The sequence below is a fragment of the Aythya fuligula genome, chromosome W (assembly GCF_009819795.1).
Source record: "Aythya fuligula isolate bAytFul2 chromosome W, bAytFul2.pri, whole genome shotgun sequence".
NCBI classification, from domain to species: Eukaryota; Metazoa; Chordata; class Aves; order Anseriformes; family Anatidae; genus Aythya; species Aythya fuligula.
In genome coordinates this window covers 7,323,776-7,344,872 of record NC_045594.1, presented here as the reverse complement: position 1 = coordinate 7,344,872, position 21,097 = coordinate 7,323,776, and the positions used below count along the sequence as shown (strand labels likewise).

Below are 21,097 nucleotides of genomic sequence, written 5' to 3'. Positions count from 1 at the left end.
AAAGGGGGGCTCTCGTGGGGGAGGGGGCTGATCCTCCTGAACAACTACTGCACGTTTTAAGGCCCTGCTTCCCAGGACGTGCCAAACATTGCTCGTTGATGGGAAGTAGAGAATAATTTTTTTTTCCCCTCTCTCTGTGCTTCCGCGTGGACTTATTGTTTCTGTGGTTTCTTTTTTCCTCCCCATTCCCTTTCCCTTTAATTAAACCTTTCTCATCTCAAACCTCGACTTCTCTGTGTTGTATTTTCTCCCCCTTCCTCTTTGAGGAGAGGGGGAGTGAGAGAGCGGTTGTGGTGGAGCTCGGCTGCCCACCTGAGTAAAACCACCACAGTCCTTTTTGGCGCCCAATGTGGGGCTCAAGGGTTGAGATAACAATAGCATTGGTTGAAGTATTTACAACTAACATACTGGTAGCCACAACGTTTGGTTTTCCATTAATATTTTTCTATGTGACTGTGTTGTATGTAATCCATTCCCTGTTCTCTTTTTTCCTTTACATCTGATCTGAGAAAGTGTTGAAGTCTGTGCTTGGTTTCTTTATCATGATGTGCTGTAACATACTGGCCTTCAGTTTTGTCTGGTACTCAGGCCCGGCATTGTTATCCTCCTGGTCTCATGGAGATTATCTTTTTGGAAATATTAAAAATTACAACACCTACTTTTTTGCCCCAGCAGTCAATCTGTGAATAATATCGGGGGTGGTGCCTTCCACTTTTCTCCCTGTGGGCTAATTACAGCAGCCTTTCAGTATCTTGGATACCCTTGGTCAGATATTATCCTCCTATTACTAGGTCTAGTGTTTGTCTTCTTCCCCAAGGTAAAGAAATTTATTAAGAATATTATCCAAGGACCTGTCCCCAGACAAAGTATTTGTGGGTGGCAAGGTGTGTGGGGGGATTTGGGCAGGTACCTGTCATGGCTTTCTCCTCCAATGGTTCTAAATTTCACCCCTGAACAAGTACAAAATCCAAGAAAACTGGTAGAATGTTTGAAAGATGTATGCCCTGACCCTGACAATACTAGAGAACTCCACCAGCTTGCTGCACTCTGCTGGGGTCTGGCTTACGCCTATCAAATGTCAATTAACATTGCCCAGCACCCTCAAGGGGATAGGGAGGTTCCTGAATTTGATGATGAGACAGCACACACTGTGACCACCCCAGAGGACCGACCATCTATGGTATCAGTCGCCCCTATAGTAAAGACAAAACAGTGGAAACAGATCAGGTCGTTTAATAAGGGAAGAAGCTCCTCCTAAGGATGAGGGAGAAGAGGAAAAGGCAGGCAGCTCTAAAGCAGTGTCATCACGGCAACATCACGGAGAAGAGACTGAAATCATAGATGAATCAGAAACTACTCGGTCTCTATCCTTGAGTGAGCTGCGAGAAATACGAAAAGATTTCAGTCGTCATCCAGGTGAGCACATCCTCACCTGGTTGCTTCGATGCAGGGACACTGGGGCCAATAGCCAACAGTTAGAAGGCAATGAAGCCAAGCAGCTGGGATCCCTCTCTAAAGAAAGGCTCATTGATAGAGTAATTGGGAGAGAGGCACAAGTTCTCAGCCTCTGGAGGTGACTCCTAACAGCTGTGAAAGAAAGGTATCCCCACAAAGAGGATATTGTATACCAAGTAGGCAAATGGACCACTATGGATAAGGGCCTCCAGCACCTGTGGGAATTAGTTGTGCTGGAGATGCTTTATAGTGATTTAAGCAATGCCCAGACACCTAAAGACCCTGATGAAGTCCAACGCACAGCATCCACGTGGCGGAAGTTTGTACGGGCTGCACCCTCATCACATGGCAGCACACTGGCAGCAATGGGTTGGGAGGAGGGGATGGGGCCAACTGTGGATACCGTGTCCAACCAGCTTCATAAATATGAAGAAAATCTCTCTGCCCCAGTACGGGCCTGCATTTCAGCTGTGGAGAGACTGTCCCAATGGTTAGAACACATAGCTTCCTCCTCACCTAGACGGAAGAATCTTTCGGCCATCAAGCGCCAGCAGTCTCCGGCTCAAACAAGGGAGAATCTGGGACGCACACCACGGGGTACCTTGTGGTTTTATTTACGTGACCGGGGGAAGATATGAGGAAGTGGGACGGTGAACCAACCTCGGCCCTAGCTGCACGGGTATGTGAGCTGCGGAAAGATACAGCAGCAACAAAGGGGGCTCCTAGGAGGATTGCTGCCCCAGTTTCTGTTGAACAGTCCCCCAGAGGCAGTAGAAGGGATAGTATTACTCCTGACCCCGACGAAGAGACTTCTGCTTCACATTTGGAAGAATTAATTGATAGATGCTCCAACCAGAACTAGTGGGGCCCTGCCTCTGGCCAGGAAGAGAGGGACAACCAGATTTACTGGACTGTGTGGATTCAATGGCCTGGCACACTGGAACTGCAGAAATATAAAGCTTTAGTGGACACAGGCGCACAGTGTACCCTAATGCCGTCAGGCTACCAAGGGGCAGAACCCATCTCTATCTCCGGAGTGACAGGGGGATCCCAAGAGCGAACTGTATTGGAAGCTGAAGTGAGTCTAACTGGGAATGAGTGGCAAAAGCACCCCATCGTGACTGGCCCAGAGGCTCCGTGCATCCTCGGCATAGACTACCTCAGGAAAGGGTACTTCAAGGATCCAAAAGGGTACCGGTGGGCTTTTGGCATAGCTGCCTTGAGCACAGAGAAGATTAAGCAGCTGTCTACCCTGCCTGGTCTCTCACAAGACCCTTCTGCTGTAGGATTGCTGAGGATTGAAGAACAGCAAGTGCCAATTGCGACTACAACTGTGCACCGGCAGCAATATCGCACCAACCGAGACTCCCTGATTCCTATCCATGAGTTAGTTCACCATCTGGAGAGCCAAGGAGTGATCAGCAAGACTCATTCACTTTTTAACAGTCCTATATGGCAGTGTGAAAGTCTAATGGTGAGTGGAGGCTAACAGTGGACTATCGAGGCCTGAATGAAGTCACGCCACCACTAAATGCTGCAGTGCCAGACATGCTAGAACTCCAGTACGAACTAGAGTCAAAGGCAGCCAAGTGGTATGCTACAATCGATATTGCTAATGCATTTTTCTCCATCCCTCTAGCAGCAGAGTGCAGGCCACAATTTACTTTCACTTGGAGGGGCATTCAGTATACTTGGAATCGACTGCCCCAGGGGTGGAAACACAGCCCTACCATTTGCCATGGACTGATCCAGACGACACTGGAACAGGGGAACGCTCCTGAATACCTGCAGTACATCGATGATATCATCGTGTGGGGTAACACAGCAGAAGTAGTTTTTGGGAAAAGGAAGAAAATAATTCAAATTCTCCTGAAAGCTGGCTTTGCCATTAAACAGAATAAGGTCAAGGGACCTGCACAGGAAATCCAGTTCTTGGGGGTAAAATGGCAGGATGGACGTCGCCACATTCCGACGGATGTGATCAACAAAATAACAGTTATGTCTCTGCCAACTAGCAAAAAAGAAACACAAGCTTTCCTAGGCCTTGTGGGATTGTGGAGAATGCATGTGCCAGGCTATAGTCAGCTTGTGAGTCCTCTATATCGAGTGACTCAAAAGAGGAACTCTTTCGAGTGGGGCCCCAAGCAACAACAGGCCTTTGAACAACCCAAACAAGAAATAGCTCGTGCAGTAGCCCTTGGGCCTGTCCGTACTGGGCCAGCTGTGCAAAACATACTGTACACTGCAGCTGGGGAGCATGGGCTCACCTGGAGCCTCTGGCAGAAGACCCCAGGAGAAACTCGAGGCTGACCTCTGGGCTTCTGGAGCCGGGGCTATCGAGGATCAGAAGCCAATTACACCCCAACTGAAAAGGAAATACAGCATATGAGGGGATTCAAGCCGCTTCAGAAGTTGTCGGTACAGAAGCACAACTCCTCTTGGCCCCACAGCTACCTCTGTTACATTGGATGTACAAAGAGAAAATCCCCACTACACATCACGCAACCGACGCTACGTGGAGTAAATGGGTAGCATTAATTACACAGCAGGCTCAAATGGGGAAACCCAACCGCCTGGGAATCCTGGAAGAGATTATGGACTGGCCAGAGGGCAGGGATTTCAGAGCACCAACAGAAGAAGTAACCCACGCTGAAGAGGCACCACCATACAATGAGTTGCCAGAAGACAGAAAGCAGTATGTGTTGTTCACTGACGGATCCTGCCATGTGGTAGGGAGCCATCGGAAGTGGAAAGCTGCTGTGTGGAGTCCCACACGACAAGTTGTGGAGGCCATGGAAGGGGAAGGTGAGTAGAGTCAGTATGCAGAAGTGAAAGCTATACAACTAGCCCTAGAAATTCCTGAAAGAGAAAAGTGGCCGGTACTGTATCTCTACACTGACTCATGGATGGTGGCAAATGCTCTATGGGGGTGGCTGTGACAATGGAAACAGAACAACTGGCAGTGCAGAGGTAAACCTATCTGGGCTGCTACCCTGTGGCAAGATATTGCTGCCCGGGTAGAAAACCTGGCTGTAAAGGTACGTCATGTAGATGCCCACATGCCTAAGAGTCGTGCTACCGAAGAACATCAGAACAATGAAGAAGTAGATCGAGCTTCGAAAATTGAAATAGCTCAGGTGGACCCGGACTGGGGATGTGAGGGGTGAGCTGTTTGTAGCTCAATGGGCCCATGAAACATCAGGACATCTGGGGAGGGATGCCACATACAGATGGGCTCGTGATCGAGGGGTCGACCTAACCATTGAGGCCATTACACAGGTTAGGTTACCCATCAGTGTGAGACCTGTGCTGCAATCAAACGAGCCATGAGGGTAAAGTCTCCCTGGAATAGGGGGAGATGGCTTGGATTTCGATACAGCAAGGCCTGGCACATTGACTGCATCCAACCACTGCCACAAACCCACCAAGGTAAACGTTACATACTCACCATGGTAGAAGCAACTACTGGGTGGCTGGAAACATATCCAGTAAACGAGTCCGACAATGGGAGTAACTTCCAAAACAATTTGGCCACTTCCTGGGCCAAGAGACATAGCATTGAATGGGTGTATCACATCCCTTATCACCCACAAGCCTCTGGGAAGGTTGAGAGGTACAATGGACTGTTAAAAACTATGCTGCGAGCATTGGGTGCTGGGACATGGAAACATTGGGATATAAATCTACCAGAGGCCACTTGGCTAGTTAACAACAGGGGGTCTGACAGCCGTCCTGGTCCTGCTGAAACAAAAGCCCTACACACTGTGGGAGAAACTAAAGTCCCTGTAGTGCATGTGGGAAAGTGGATGGGGAAGACGGCGTGGGTTGCCCCTGCCAAGGGAAAAGGCAAACCCACTCATGGGATTGTCTTCGCCCAAGGACCAGGGTATACCTGGTGGGTAATGCAGAAAGATGGGGATATCAAGTGTGTGCCTCAAGGAGATTTAACAGTGGGAGAAAATTAATCTGCCATCCAAGTTATGTGTTGTAGGAGGACACTGCAGAACCAATGACAGGTCAACTTTGCAAGGAACTGGGCAAGTGCAACAGTGATGTGAGCTAAGCTGGTGCTGGTGTCAAGAAAACCAACTTCGCCTGCCCTGAGTGACCACATTGACAGATGAAGCTGAAACCATCAACAGTTTTTATGAAAACGTTGGGAAAAGACCTATGGAATAAAGGGAAGTACAGACATATAAATGCTTCAATGGACAGAAAACAATGGTGATGAGAACATCTATATACTAAACTGTACCTGATTGTGACACAAATGTTATGGAATAAAGAGTGGAAGTTGTGTTGGGTCTGTCTGAGCTGGAGTCACCTTTTCCCTGCAGCAGCCCACACAGTGCTGTGCTCTGCACTCGTAGCTGGAACAGCACTGATATCTCTCCAGTGTTGTGGCTATTGCTGCTTAGTGCTGGCACAGCATCAGGACTCCTTCCAAGCCCCCAAGAGCCAGCAGGCTGGGGGTGGGCAAGTGATGGGGAGGGGACATCGCCAGGGCAGCTGACCTAAACCAACCAAAGGGATATCCCATAACACCTGATGTCACACTCAGCAATAAAAAGGGGGGCTCTCGTGGGGGAGAGGGCTGATCCTCCTGAACAACCACTACGCGTTTGAGGCCCTGCTTCCCAGGACGTGGCCGAACACTGCTCATTGATGGGAAGTAGAGAATAATTTCTTTTTCCCTCTCTGTACTTCCGCGCGGACTGATTGTTTCTTTTTTTCCTCCCCATTCCCTTTCCCTTTAATTAAACCTTTCTCATCTCAAACCTCGAGTTCTCTGTGTTGTATTTTCTCCCCCTTCCTCTTTGAGGAGAGGGGGAGTGAGAGAGCGGTTGTGGTGGAGCTCGGCTGCCCACCTGAGTAAAACCACCACATTAACATACAAATTTAAGGCCTGACATATCCAATCTCTCTCAGACCTGTATTTTGGCCAAAATACTGCAGTTCATTTAACTGTTTCTTTTGTCCAGACCGATACACAATATTTAACCAGGTTCTTCCTATGTTTTTCCTTAGTTTTGGGGTTATTCTTCCAGTTTCTCAGCATTCTTTCTAAAGGACAGTCAGTAGGCATTCCCCCAGGGATATCTCCCTGTCCCCTGAAACTCATATTTCCCCTTTTTCCTAGCTCTTGTCAGGGTGCTGCTACAGAATTTTCCCTCCTGCAGGGTACCACACACTAATGTTCCGATTCCGGAAAATGTGGGTGTACTGCCAGGCACTTTACCATGCAAGGGATACCGCACACCTATGAGTTTACCAGATTCCCTGGTGTACTGCCAAGCACTTCCCTGTGCAAGGATTTGCTGTACACCAAATTTCCTGAGACACTTCCTTTCTCTCCCGTACCTCATGCTTCGTCTGTCTCCAGCCACACCCCTCATGGAGCTACAGAACTGCGGATCAGGACTCCACGCTCACTTCATACAAAAGTACATCTCAATCACACATCACACATAGTCTCACCCAACCCCCAAGGCAATACTTAATACTTCTTACCTTGGTCTGTGCACAGAGTTAATGGATCAATTCTTAAAACCCAGAGTGCCTACCTTCTTCCTTTCCCCACTACTTCACAGATCCTGCCTCTTTAACCAGTCTCGGGCCCTCTGTCAGTTTTCCGCAGAACCGCCACCGTCAATGCACAGGAACGCTGAAATCAGCGGGGCATGCCTTCCTGCTGCTGCGGCGGTGGAGCTCCCCAGTAGGTGACTGGATCCCGGACGAGCCCCCAAATTGTGAGAAACACTCTGTAGCCAATAACTTAGGCTCAGGCAAAGATCTCAGTGAAGTAGTAATTTATTTGTGATTGCAATGGCAGGTGCCCCACGAGCAGGAGAGCCTGCCTACTAGTTCCAAAACATGGTTTATATACTTTTTGATGACAGAACCCTCCCCCGTATCCCCACTCAGTGGGTAATCCAGGTTCACAACCTATCCAATGCTCCACAGACAAGACATGGCTTTCAGTTGCCAGCCTGTTAAATTTCAAGTTTATTTTGACTTTTATACTCTTTGAGGTGGTAATGTTTCTTACACAGTGATTTCCGCCTAATTGCTCTAAGGATTCTGGTTGTCTACGTTTTACAAGGTGGTCTGCCAAGCTTTCTTATCACTGCAAGCATATCTCAATACCACATTCCTTTCCTCTGAACAATCTAACTCTGCTAAAACAACATTTCTATTCCCACAGTCCAAACGCTTCTTGAACTCCAACAGGCTTGGTGCCATGACTACATCCCTGCGAAGCCTGTTCCAGTGTGCGACAACCCTCTCAGTAAAGAGCTTTTCCTTATATCCAACCTGAACCTCCCCTGTTTACAGCTTGACTCCATTCCCTCTCATCCTATCTCTGGTCACCACAGAGAAGAGATAGGATGCCCCTCCACTCCCCCTCGTGAGGAAGCTGTAGACCAGAGGTCTCCCCTCAGCCTTTTCTTTTCCAGGCTGTGGAGAAGAAAAGCTGAGGCCTAGTGCCCTCAGCTGCTCCTCAAGTGTTTTCCCCTCCAGGCCCTTCACCATCTTTGTAGCCCTCCTCCAGACACTCTCCAACAGTTTAATGTCCTTTTTGTACTGTGGTGCCCAGAACTGCAGACAGTACTCGAGGTGAGGCCATACCAGCGCAGAGTAGAAGTGGAACAATCACTTCCCTCGACCAACTAGCAATGCTGTGCTTGATGCAGCCCAGGATACAGTTGGCCCTCCTGGCTGCTAGGGCACACTGCTGGCTCATATTCAGCTTGCTATCAACCACAACCCCCAGATCCTTCTCTGCAGGGCTGCTCTCCAGCATCTCATCACCCAGTCTGTATGTATAGACAGGGTTGCCCCATCTCAGGTGGAGGATCTGGTACTTGCTCTTGTTAAACTTCATGTGGTTGGTGATCACCCAGCTCTCTCTGCAAGGCCTTTCCACCCTCAGAGTCAACAGCTCCTCCCAGTTTAGTATCATCAAATTTACTGAACACACCCTTCCAGTCCTACATCCAAATCATATATAAAAACACTGAAGAGGACTGGCCCTAAAATGGAGCCCTAGGTGGCCCCACTGGTGACTGGCTGCCAGCCTGATGTAGCCCCATTTACCACAACCCTTTGAGTCCTACCCATCAGCCAATTGCTCACCCATCATATGTTTTTGTCTAGCTGTATACTAGACATTTTGTCCAGTAGGATCCTATGGGAAACCACATTGAAAGCTTTACTGAAATCCAAAAAGATTACATCAACTGGCTTCCCTTGGTTGACTAGATGGGTGATCTTATAAAAAGAAATCAAGTTAGTCAAACAGGACCTACCCCTCATGAACCCCTGTTGGCTGGGACCAATGACTGCATTGTCCCCCAGGTGTGCTTCAATAACTTCAAGAATCATCTTCTTCATAATTTTACCAGGCACTGACGTGAGACTGACAGGCCTGTAATTGCTAGGGTCTTCTTTCTTGCCCTTCTTGAAAATTGGTACAACACATTTGCCAGCTTCCAGTCTACTGGGACCTCTTCAGATTCCCAAGACTGTTGAAAAATAATTGAGAGAGGTCCCGCGATGACATCAGCCAGCTCTTTAAGCACCCTGGGATGAATCCCATCCAGACCCATGGACTTGTATGGATCCAGGTGGAGCAGTAAATCCCATACACGTTCAGGGTCGGTTGGGAGTTTATCATTCCCACCATCATGGTCCTCCAGCTCAGGGCACCCTGGGTCCCAAAGCCCATCATCAGCATTGAAGACAGAGGCAAAGAAGGCATTAAATGTCTCTGCTTTGCCTATGTCCTTGTTTGTGAGGTGATCATCCCTATCAAGTAGCAGAGCTACATTTTCTCCGGTCCTCCTTTTTCTGTTTACATATCTTAAAAAGCCCTTTATTGCCTCCAACAGACCTGGCCAGCATCAACTTTAACAGGGCTTTGGCTACACAAATTTTCTCCCTACTAAGGCGAACAGTGTCCCTGTGGTCCTACCATGTTGCCTGACCCTGTTTCCAGCAGCCATATAATATTTTTTTTTTTTCTGCCTAAGCTCTTGAAGATCATCCCTGGTCAGCCAAGCTGGCCTTCTGCCCAACCTGCTTGACTTCTGATATTTTGGAATTGCCTGATCCTGTGCTTTTAGGAGGAAGTGCTTAAAGACTGACCAGCACTGATGGATGCTAACACCTTCAAAAGCCAGGGGACCTTGCTAACTATTTCCCTTAGTAGCCTGAAGTCTGCTCTCCCCATATCCAAGGCTGAAGTTTTGGTGGCAGTTTTCCTCCTGTCACCAAAAATTTTAAACTCAACCACTTCATGGTCACTAAGACCAAGACGGCTGCCAATTGCCATGTCCCCCACAAGACCCTCCCTGTTCTCCAGCAACAGATCAAGGAGGGCACCTTTCCTAGTTGACTCCCTTAGCACCTGCACCAAGAAGTTATCATCAAGGTGCTTAGGAACCTCCTGGACCTGCTTGTGTCAGCCATGTGATATTCCCAGTTAATGTCTGGCAAGTTGAAGTCCCCCATAAGGACAAGGGCAGTTGATCTCTAGGTCTCTCTTAGTTCCTCAAAGAATAATTCATCAGTGTCATGGGAGTCTATTACAGATCACTCGGACAAGAATGACATCTCCTTTATTTGTTTATCCCTTAATCCAGAGTCTCTCAGCTTTGCTATCACCAACTGCAAGCTCCACACAGTTCAGCCCCTCCTTCATGTACATCACTACCTTCCCTCACCTCGCCTGCCCTGCCTATCCCTCCTGAGGAGCCTGTAACCATCTATTGTAACACACCAGTCATAGGACTCATCCCACCAGGTTTCGTTTATGCCGATGATGTCATTGCTCTGGGACTGGGCCAAGACTTCTAGCTCATCCAGTTTATCTCCTGATGCTGCGTGCCTTGGCGTAGAAGCACTCCAAATGCACCTCATTGTACGCAGCACCAAGTGGAGCAGATTGAAGGATCTCACTAGCACACAGTCCCTCTTATTCTGGCATGTCATCCCCTAACTTATCACTGGTAGGCCTGGTTTTATCCCTTTCCCCCTTAGACTCTAGTTTAAAGCCTTATCTATCAGCCCTGCTAACTCCTGAGCAAAAATCCTTCCCCCCCCCCCCCCCCCCCCCCCCCCCCCCGAGAGGTGCATCCCATCTGACGCCAGCAGCAGACCTGGTGTCGCATAGACCCTCCTGTGATCAACAAACCCTGCTGGTGACACCAGTCTCAGAGCCACATACTGATGAGCTGAGTCTACCTGTCAACACTGATCCCTGCTACCGGAAGGACAGAGGCAAATGCAACCGGTACCCTTGATCCTTTAACCAGTCACCCCACAGCCCTGAAGTCCCTCTTGATTGCCCTTGGACTTCCCCTTGCTACCTCATCATTACCAGCCTGAAAAAACAGTAGTGGGTAGTAGTCAGAGGGCCATACCAGGCAAGTGACTTTCCTAGCAATGTCTCTTACCTGAGCCCCAGGGAAACAGCAGACTTCCCTGTGGCAAGAGTTCAGACAACATATCGGGCCCTCTATCCCTTTCAGAAGCAAGCCCCCTATGACAGTAACTCTGTTTTCTTTCTTGATAGAAGATGTAGCAATGCAGGGGGTAGGTTGCCTTGCCTTAGACACCCCTTCCAACCGGGATGGGCTTTCATCTACATCATTGTTTTGACTGTCAAGCTCTAGAGCCTCATACCTGTTATGTAAGGGTAGATGGAAAGGTGAAGTAGGCAGGGAGAAGGCTCGCCTACCATCCCAAGCAGAAACCTGCTTCCATTCCCCCCCTTGTCCTAGGTCCCCTCCTATTGCCTGGTGGGAAAGGGGAACTTCTGTTTCTTGTGTGGTGGCTGGCTCATGCATCTGTCTCAGAGAGGGTAGAGTATGCTTCCACCAGTCAATTTCCCTCTCCGATTCCCTGATGCTCCTCATCCTACTCACCTCCTCCTGAACCTCCGCCACCAGGCTGAGCAATTCTTCAACCTGGGCACATCTCCCACAGGCATACCCACTGCTGCTGTCAGACACTGACAATACTCGGGCACACTCTACAGCCCAAGACCTGGAGGGCCGCATGTTTCCCCAAGACCTCCGCCTGGGTAGCAACATGAGTAGCCATGGCTGGAGAGGCTGCAAGGGATGCAGAGGCCACGGCTTTCTGCCTAGTGGATACCATGGCTGGGCTCTTCACAGGCAGGTTACAACCACCACTGGAAAACAGCAGTGGCAGCATCACACCCAGACTACCACACCCTGCAATTTACTTTTGTTGCCTGTATTATAACTACCAAAGACAGCCATAAAGAAAGATTGAGTTCTATTGTCTATTAGTACATTTCCTATCTACAAAAAAAAATAAAAAAAAATTAGATATTCACACAAGAAAAGCACAATTCCTAGAGGGGTCTTAATGGTGTTTGGTTGGTTTGTTTAAAAAAAGAAAATACAGATGGAAAATGAAAGGAAACCACCAAGTGGCCCCACACCTGTTCTCAAATCATCTTGATACTTCAATGGAAAGTGGTTAAAAAATTCTCACTGTAACCAGATGTTCCAAAACCAAAACTTTCAGTTTACCAGCACATGCCATGGCATGAAATTGTTAAAAATGATACTTTGGGAATTTCTGTACCACAACTTAACTGAATGAGGCCTGTTTTTTTTTGAGGGTGGAGAGCAGAAGTGGAAGTATAGCATGTTTTTACCACACTACATATTTAGGATTATTAAATTTTCCCCACATTTGAAAATACATATACTCACATCAGACATTGGTGTGAATTTGAGAAGCAGAAGTTATGTAATAAAAACAACACAATTAATTTAAAAATGCTTAGAGTTCTGTATGTACTTTCTGTATACAGTTCCTAAAGAATGAACACATCTGTAGTGGGTTTACGTGGCAAGGTTTTGGTAGCGAGGGGGACCATAGGGGTGGCTTCTGTGAGAAGAATCCAGAAGCTGCCCAATGTTAAATAAGGACCCCACTGCTGGCCAGAGCAGAGCCAATAAGCAATGTTTTTTGCACCTCTGTGAGAGCATATTTAAGAAAGGGGAAAAAAACTTCTGCGACTCCACAGCTGGGAAAGTGAGAAACAGTCTTGCAGGCGCCAAGGTCAGTGAAGAAGGAGAGGGAGAGGTGCTCCAGGCACCAGAGCAGAAGTCCCCTGTGTACTTCTGTGGACCATGGTGAAGCAGGCTGTCCCCCTGCAGCCCATGGAGTACCACGGTGGAGCAGGGTTCCACACTGCAGCCTGTGGAGGAGACCACAGTGGAGCAGGTGGACCTGCCCTGAAAGAGGCTGCAGCCTGTGGAGGACCCCTGCCCAAGCATATTCCATGCCAGACCTGTAGCCCATGGAGAGGAGCCCACGCAGTAGCAGGTGACCTGTCAGCAGCTGCTGCCCATGGGGGACCCAGGTTGGAGCAGTTTGCTCCTGATGGACGGACCCCGTGGTACAGACCCATACCTGGAACAGTTCTGGAAGAGCTACTGCCTGTGGGAAGCCCACGCAGGATCAGTTCAGGAAGGATTGCACCCTGTGGGTGGGACCCCATGGCCTAGGGGACGAGAGTGATCGAGAAGGAGCAGCAGAGACAAAGTGCTGAAAACAGCCCCCATTCCCCTGTGCCACTCAAGGGGGAGGAGGTGGAAGAGGAAGGCATTTTTGGTTTCTTTCCTTTGTTTCTCCCTTCTCTAACTTGTTAGTAAGATTTATTGCCTATTACTATCTCCCTACTCTGAGTCCGTTTTGCCCATCACAATAATTGTTGAGTGATCTCCCTGTCTTTATTTCAAACCTCGAGCCCTTTGCATCATATCTTCTCCCCCTTCCCCTTTGAGGAGGGGGAGTGAGAGCACAGCCATGGTGGAACTCAGCTGCCCACCTGAGTAAAACCACCACCACATCCTAAAGCAAGCAATTTTAAAAACAAGGTGGTAAAAAAGCTTTATTAAGAATATTAATTTTCCTTAATAGATGCATTTTGCACTGACAATTTAACATGGGATCAAAAACATCTTACTAGCTTTAAGTAAGACCAGAAAACACGAACTCTTAAACTAATTAAAATCATCCACAGATGTTTAAGTCTAAGCTGTTACTTCATAAAATAGGTGTAAACAAGTGTGCTTTATGTTCAGTTGAAGACATTTTTCTTTTTTTGCAGACCATGTTAAATTAACTCCAAAATTTTTAAAACAATTGAAGTATCTTTAGATACTGTAAGCATGAAGCATTTTTTCTTACTTCAAGGTATCCTTCAAAATGAAGGAGAGGTTACAATTCATAATTAATAAATCACTCATAAAATACTATTATTTCCACAGCACTAACAAATACAACACAAAAATAAGCTATGCTGTCAGAGCAGCTGAGTACTTTCAGACTTAAACTTAGTAATGTGGCCACATTTGTCAGCTCTGCTGGCAAAGGATATCCTAAATAGCCTGCATTAAAAAAAAAAGAAAAAAGTTTCTTGGTTTTATAGTATAACGCTTCACCAACTTCAAGTGACTTCTACACCTCCTTCCCTTCAAGTATTACTCAAGAACATCTTTTTAAGCCTTTAATCAAATGCTATCAGTGCATTGCCAAGTAATTCAAGATTTGCTCTAAGAAATAAAATACAATATAGCAAATTAGAGATGCAATCACAGTCACATGATTTAGGATTTTAAATATAGAGACTACATATCGTAATTCAACTACAGTAAGACACGGGTGCAAGAACATAAAATACATATTATTTAGTCAGTAAGTTTACCTTAACTGGAAACAGTTCCAAATGAAAGTGCTGAAATTCTTAGATTTTACGCCTGTCTACATTTCATCTGAATGCTCACATTAAATTCAGAATGTTTAGTTGAACTCTATACAAAACAGTTGTCACTGATAAAAGCTTTAACACTGGTATCTAACATACAGTTCTAATTAACAACAAATATTTTAAAAAAAATCAAGATTAGATATACCCAAGTAAATTGATTTTTCTTAAGGTCCAGATACCTGTAATTCTGGTACTGAGTCATTTCTGAACAATGTTTTTCCCCCACACAGCAGCTGATAGTGCTAGAATAACTTCACTGGACTAAGACACCTTTCTATCACTATAATCACAGTAGCATTCCAAGGGTTGTATTGCTTTAAAGCAGGGAAGTTAATGCTGTTCAACCTTAATACACAAGCTCACATGTTTTTATTAGATATCACAGCTCTTCAGATACACTATTCTACTGAATTAAGTCCAAAAAACTATTTTCAGGTTTCCATTCCCTAAAATAAAATGCACTGAACTGTGCCTAGGTTACTTTCAAAAATATACAACTGACTTCCTACATGAGTTTCAGCAAGTATTTTTTACCTACATTTTCCCCTCTAATTGCCAGTTTCTTTTAAAACTGCATATACACTGTAAAAGTAGAAATTGCAAAATAAAAAGTCAGTCTATCTTAGCTGATAACCACATGTATAGCATAAGTACAGGAAGATAATAAATCCCTAGAACGCAAAGTTCTGTAAACAGCTGAGCTCTGCAGGACAAATTGGTTTAGAACATGAATTCTGGAACTGAAGTGGTTACCGATGCAACACTATTCATCATTTCCATGATCAATCACCTCTAGAGAGCATCACAAGCTTATTATTTATTTTCAGGAACTTATGGTAGGTAAAGACATTACACCATGAAGCTGACGAACTTATTTCTCACAAGTCAAAAAGCAGATATAACTTTATAAAAAGAGGTACAGTGTGGGCAGAGTTCTTTTCACACAAATGCAAATAAATTCTGTGAAATGCCTTGCGTTATGCGGCTCCGTTCTGAACAGTCATACTGTATCTAGACAGCATTAACAAACCTTACCCAAATCAGACATAGGTAGATGACAGGATTTGTCAAACTAACCAAAGCACGCAATGCAGAGCTTACATGGGCTTGAAGCCACAGATGGGAATCTAATGCACGAACACTAAACCCTTCCACATTAACATGAATAACACTTCTCTTTAGGACCTCTAGCAATATCAGAAACTGAAGCAAAATGAATTTCTGCACTCCACTTCTGCCCAAACCTCTTTAACAAATTTCAAAGTATACTAGACTACCTATAAAGCTTAAAAAGGCCAAGATGTGTAAATAAAATACACTTGGTCTCATACTGAAATAATTCCCTATTACTTAGATTAATTCTGTTCTTAATGAGTTTCAAGAATAGTTACACCAACTTTAAAAAAAATAAGACTAAATATCGACAAAAATGCTGAATCTTCTGAATACAGCAGAGCTCTACGTTAAGGGAAACTGTATACTTCTAGAACAGTCTGAGGTTTAGAACATTAAGTCACTCAGTTTCACATTATTAGCTGCCACTCCTACACACAAAACAGTTGCACCTCAGTTAAGGTACATTAAGCTGATGTAGCATAAAAAAACCACAATGGCTCACATAACAGAAAAAGCAATCTAATATATATTTGCTGCTGAGTAACTAAAAGGCAGGCAGAGACCAAAGAACACTGATGGCTTAGGTCCAACTAGCAGTCTAGTACAGCCATTAACAGTGTCTTCAATCAAAGCCCTCCCTCTAACTAAACAAGAAGTAAGGACCGATAACATTAAGAGTAACTGCCCTGTATTATATAATCATGCAGGCCTTATCTCTTGAAAATATGTTTTGCCATATTTCTTTGCACAGCTACAGCCCAAAGCCATTTCTTTTGCCTTACCAAATATCGGAATCATCTTATTAGACATCCTTCCACAAACCTAAAAGTTCTTAGATACACTGATTAAGTTTTTCCTATCCCCTGCCTTTATCAAGCCACCTAGGTACAAACATTTAACTCTTGACCCACTCCCCTAAAATAGGGGATTCAAAGCTACATAAGTTCTTGCACAGCTACTGCTAACCCCAAGAACCATGCCCTGAGCTCATAAATGCATCTTGCTACTGAAAAAAATCTACATTCAGATGACCTTATAATCTCTTTCAACGTTCAATGAGAGAAATCTGCATCACAAAATAAACAAGCAAACCCTAATCCAAGGCATCATATTATAAGACCGGAATCAAGATGTCCTTGACCTACTTAAATAAAGAATCCATGCTTCAGTTTCCAAGAACCTATCTTTCAAGAGCCCCGATCAGAAAATATTTCTACCCAGAAACTACCCTGATTTAATATTTACAATATATTCATGATGAGCACTGTATTTACAGACAAAATGACTACCTAGAGAGTTACCATGGTCAAAAGCCAGGAGGGATAGCTAGATCAATTGCCACAACTCAGATTCTTTTTCTCTACTGAAACCTGACAAAGCTTTTTCCGAGTACCTCATCTGTACAGTAGCACCATAATACCCCTTTGACCAAGGCTTCTGAAGACTAGGCACTACGCTATCAAGATAGTCAATATGAACTTTGAAGCAGTATGAATATGATGTAACATGCTACTTTAACCAGGATTTAAGAGTCATCAATTTTACCTGAAACATATTCTCATCTTTGTTACTGCTTTGCTTAGAAGAAGCGGCACCTTTCGAGCTTTCACCCGTCTTTTGTTTCTTTACAGGCTTTTCTGGAGCTGCTTGCTTTTTCCGCTTGGCCTTGAAGCAAGAATAGAAATGCATGAACCATAGCTTTCAACCACTAGTTACAAAAAAGCTTCCATTAGAAGCTACAAACTACTATTACACACTACCACATTCCTTTTGTGATAGCAGGCCTCCAATACTGTACAATTTAGACTGGAATTCCAAAAAAAAATCTCCAAATGAGCCTAATTCTGCTCCCAGTGAAATCTGTAATACTCTGGCTTTAAAGAGAGTCAGATCAAAGCATATTTCAAAAAAGCCTACTCTTTCTGCACAGCAATATTATTAGTTCAGTAGTTTTTAAATCAAAAAAATAATCTGATGGAAGTTTCACATTTTTCTTCTGAAAACAACAAAAATGCAGGACAGCTAACAACTTCTAAAAAATAACAATGAGATAACAAAGAAAGGGATCTGGAAGTCACCTCTATTTAGGTAACTTTTTTCCTTTATTATCAGAGTCCCATCTCTGTCTATAGCATAATGAATGTTTTCAAAATATTCAGATGGTATCAACTGTAAATCAGATTACTTGCAGATGCTATGAAGTTACCATTTCTATCAATATTCATGATAAACATACGCCCCCAGTCCACCTCCCTCACACCAAGAAAACAGTGATACAGAAATACCAAAAGTTAGTTTCACCTGCTAGAACCATATCATGGGTAGCCTCTTTCAAAGAGGAATGGTTGCAACACATACAGGAGGTTGTCAAAGAAAAAGAACCCTCATTACCCACTGAAGCAAAAAGTTCGAGTATAGCTTCTCAAGAATACATTTCCCTACCAAAAAAAAAAAAAACAACAAAAAAAAAATCACCTATTTTCTCTTATATTAGCATTTGACAGAATACCTAATTTGCTTATGGCAACTACATCTCATTTGAATCAATTCAGTAAAGCAGACTGTCTTCTCATATACATTAAAAGATCTAATGTCTCCATTACCACCTAGCATTTCTAAAAAAGGTAATTCATTATTATACTCAGTTTTTGTTCATAATGACTGGTACACCAACAAAAACTTACAGATTAACTTAAAAATAAGTGGGAACACTTGATTTACACATTTAAAAACAGTTAACATGTAAACACCAATCGACTCAAAGACACTCAGGTTGGCCCAGCTTTTAAGTAAGAAACTAGCAGATAGTATTACAGTAAAAGAAAAAGAACACAAACCCTATGAGCAAGTGGTACAGGGATAAGTAGGCAGGTGGAGATTTTCTGCTTATACCAAAGCCTTCTGTCTACGAAGCTTATGGCTAGATATGCCACGCGGAAAATATCGCATAAAGCAAAATGCAACTTAAAAAAAGTTTACCATAAGACAAAAACCTTACCTACTCAAGCCCTAATCTTTTTTCACGTGTCTGATAAATCACATTGAACAACACGTACTTTGCCACATAATAGTTATTACAATAGTAACAAACCACATGTAATTTTCACCTTTTTGTCAGCTTCACTATCTGAATCACTGGCAGATGAGCTTGAAGACACAAGTTCCTTTGACTTAGGCATTCTACAAAGAGAAAGCTAACATGAGAACACTGTACAATAGGTACATCCCATTACATCCAGAAAGTAATCTTCAAACCTGTTTGTAAATCATCACTTTATTCAAAACCCTCCTAAGCTTTCCTGTCTTTTCATATAAGCCTTAATACACACTGTTCATGTGATCTCAAGCACCATTTCCTATTCCCTTTTTTTTTTTTTGCTGCAACTGTCTTAAATGCAGTGTTTTAGTTTCAAAACTGTTTAGAAAGGGACTTCTTTCCAAGAACACGGTACACTACTATCCTTCACTTGATTTCTCAATGCTACATTCATAAACAAGCTATTAAGGCCAAAGCATTATCTATATTCTTACACAAAGATTTTGCCTAGTTGAATATGCAAGCAACAGCTATATAATCGTGCACTAAGCTAAACTTCCCACCAATAATACAAGTCTAAAAAAAAAACCTTAGTTACAATGAGCTACAGCATTACAATTAATATTTCTACTGCAGCTTTAACAAATCAGTTGCTAGGGTCTATTAAATTGCCAAACAAGTGGATATTCAGCTTTCCTTGAATGCATGCTGACAGGTGTTTCTACATTTCTTTACTATGCAAACGTGTGGTAAGATATAGCAGTTGAACATCTTGCCTGCTACTAGAAACTCTTTGTGACGAGTAAGTAAAACAGCTTATTTTTCTTTCAGAGTAAAAACAATCATAACAAAAAACTGAATATAAAACTTAAGCTATGAAAGGCTAAGAAAGTATTAGAGAAGCATATCTCAGTAAAGGAAAATGTGCGTTTTTAAACAAACTAGTGGTGAAATAAACCACATGCACAGGTAAAAACAGAGTTTGAACAATGCTAATGGCTCAATATGGTTCTAAAGTGGGGCAAATTCTGTCATAATAGCTTGGAAAACAACGATGGAAGCTGTAACACTGAAAACGAAACACCATATGCTGGAGCAAACAAGCCATGCTGCAGGATGGAGAGCAAAGGAGAGCTGGAAGGGGACAAGGCAAAATCAAGCAGTAATCACACGAAATCGAGGGGCTGAAGGAGACCGATAACGCAGGGCCAGGAGCCACAAACAATAACCCTGAAGCCTGCATTAGGATGAGTAAGCACCAACGAGGAGGAAGGTGGGGGGTAAAAATTGAAGTTAAATGGGGGGGGGGGGGGGGGGGGGGGGGTAGCGGTACTCCCTGAGGAGAGATTGGCAGTCAGAGAGCAAGGAGACAGAACCACCTGAGAGAGTGAAAGACAGACCACACGAGGACGAAGAGAAGAGAAAGAGGAGCTGGGAACACCAGTAGGCGGATCCCAGCCGCCATTTTCCTCCCTTCCTCTTTCTTCCCTCCCCCCCCCCCCCCCCCCCACCAGGGCAAGTGACGAGGGCCCGGATAGGAGTCGCGGGCAAGGCCGCCCAGGTCCTCTTATGGCAAGACAGCAGAAAGAGGGCAGCAGCGAAAAACAGGAGAAAGAGTTCCATATCATCGTCGACCCCCGTTCCCCCCCCACCCCAAAAAAAAAAAAAAAAAAAAAAAAAAAGTGTGGGGAGGGGACAGTTGGGAACCGTCTATAGGCAGACTGCGACTCCGGCACAGTAGGAACGGAGTCGAGTAGCTCCTTGCCACCATTTTTTCCCTCGCTCAAGACCTCATTGCCCCTCCTCCCCCCTCCCCCCCCCCAACGCAGGGACTTCTCCTCAATAGCGGTTCCTCCTCCCACCCCCAGCCCACTCCCCAGTGGGGCATCCCTCCCACGGGGTGCAGCAGACACTTGAGGAAAGAAGAAGAAAGCCCCAACACAGGGCTACCTCAGCGCGCCGCCCAGGAGGCATCGAACTCTTAGCAGACAGATATCAGAAGACAAAACAGATAAAACGACAACAGACCCAGCAACGCAAAAGAGGAAAGCCTAAAACTCACATCCTTCTCCACGCGGAGGTCCACTGTACCACTAGAAGAACGGAAGTGACGCACTGTGAAATCCACACCCTTGCCGTGTACCACGTGAAAAGGGGAAGAGGAGGAGGTGTTTAAAGGGGACGCGACCGCTTGTCTCTCGCCTTTTCTTCTGTGGTGGGAGCCTTACGTTAGGTGTGTAAAAAGGAATTCGGCTGTGAGGGGCCCATTGGTTGTGCAAACAGCTGTTTGTCGTGGCTGTTATTCGAGTTCTCCAGCACTCGCGCCTGAGGGGACGCCACCGTGCGTGCTTTGCATGCTGAGACTGCAGCCCCAGGCGTCACCTGAGGCGCTGTCTAGGAAAGTGTCGCTTCCCCTTTTTCGCAGCAGTGTGTGCTTCGTTTTCCTCCCCCCAAGTGAAGGTGTTGGTAAATGTTAACATAGCAACAGGTGCCTCGGTAGTGAAACCAGTATTGTTGCTAGCAATGTATACCATAAGTGCTTATTTAATCTAAACAACAGATAGTTAGGATAAATATTATGAGTATCTGGGAGATTATTGCTAGGTGAATAGTTTGGAAACTAAAGTAAATACCATTGAAATCCAATGTAATCAGTAAAGTATCTAAGTAAC

At 44.9% G+C, this 21,097-nt stretch overlaps 1 protein-coding gene across 1 annotated transcript in view; it reads right to left on the bottom strand.

Annotated features, from left to right (window-relative positions):
- LOC116501461 (activated RNA polymerase II transcriptional coactivator p15-like) overlaps nucleotides 1-20,545 on the bottom strand; it is a 32,297-nt gene extending 11,752 nt beyond the window's left edge. The window contains exons 1-3 of the mRNA XM_032207050.1: nucleotides 20,488-20,545; nucleotides 18,496-18,568; nucleotides 16,934-17,053 (exon numbers count right to left, since the gene is read on the bottom strand). Of these exons, the coding sequence (XP_032062941.1) occupies nucleotides 16,934-17,053; nucleotides 18,496-18,567 (192 nt within the window). The 5' untranslated portion in view covers nucleotide 18,568; nucleotides 20,488-20,545. The remainder of the gene's footprint in view (nucleotides 1-16,933; nucleotides 17,054-18,495; nucleotides 18,569-20,487) is intronic.
- Nucleotides 20,546-21,097: the final 552 nt, after the last annotated feature.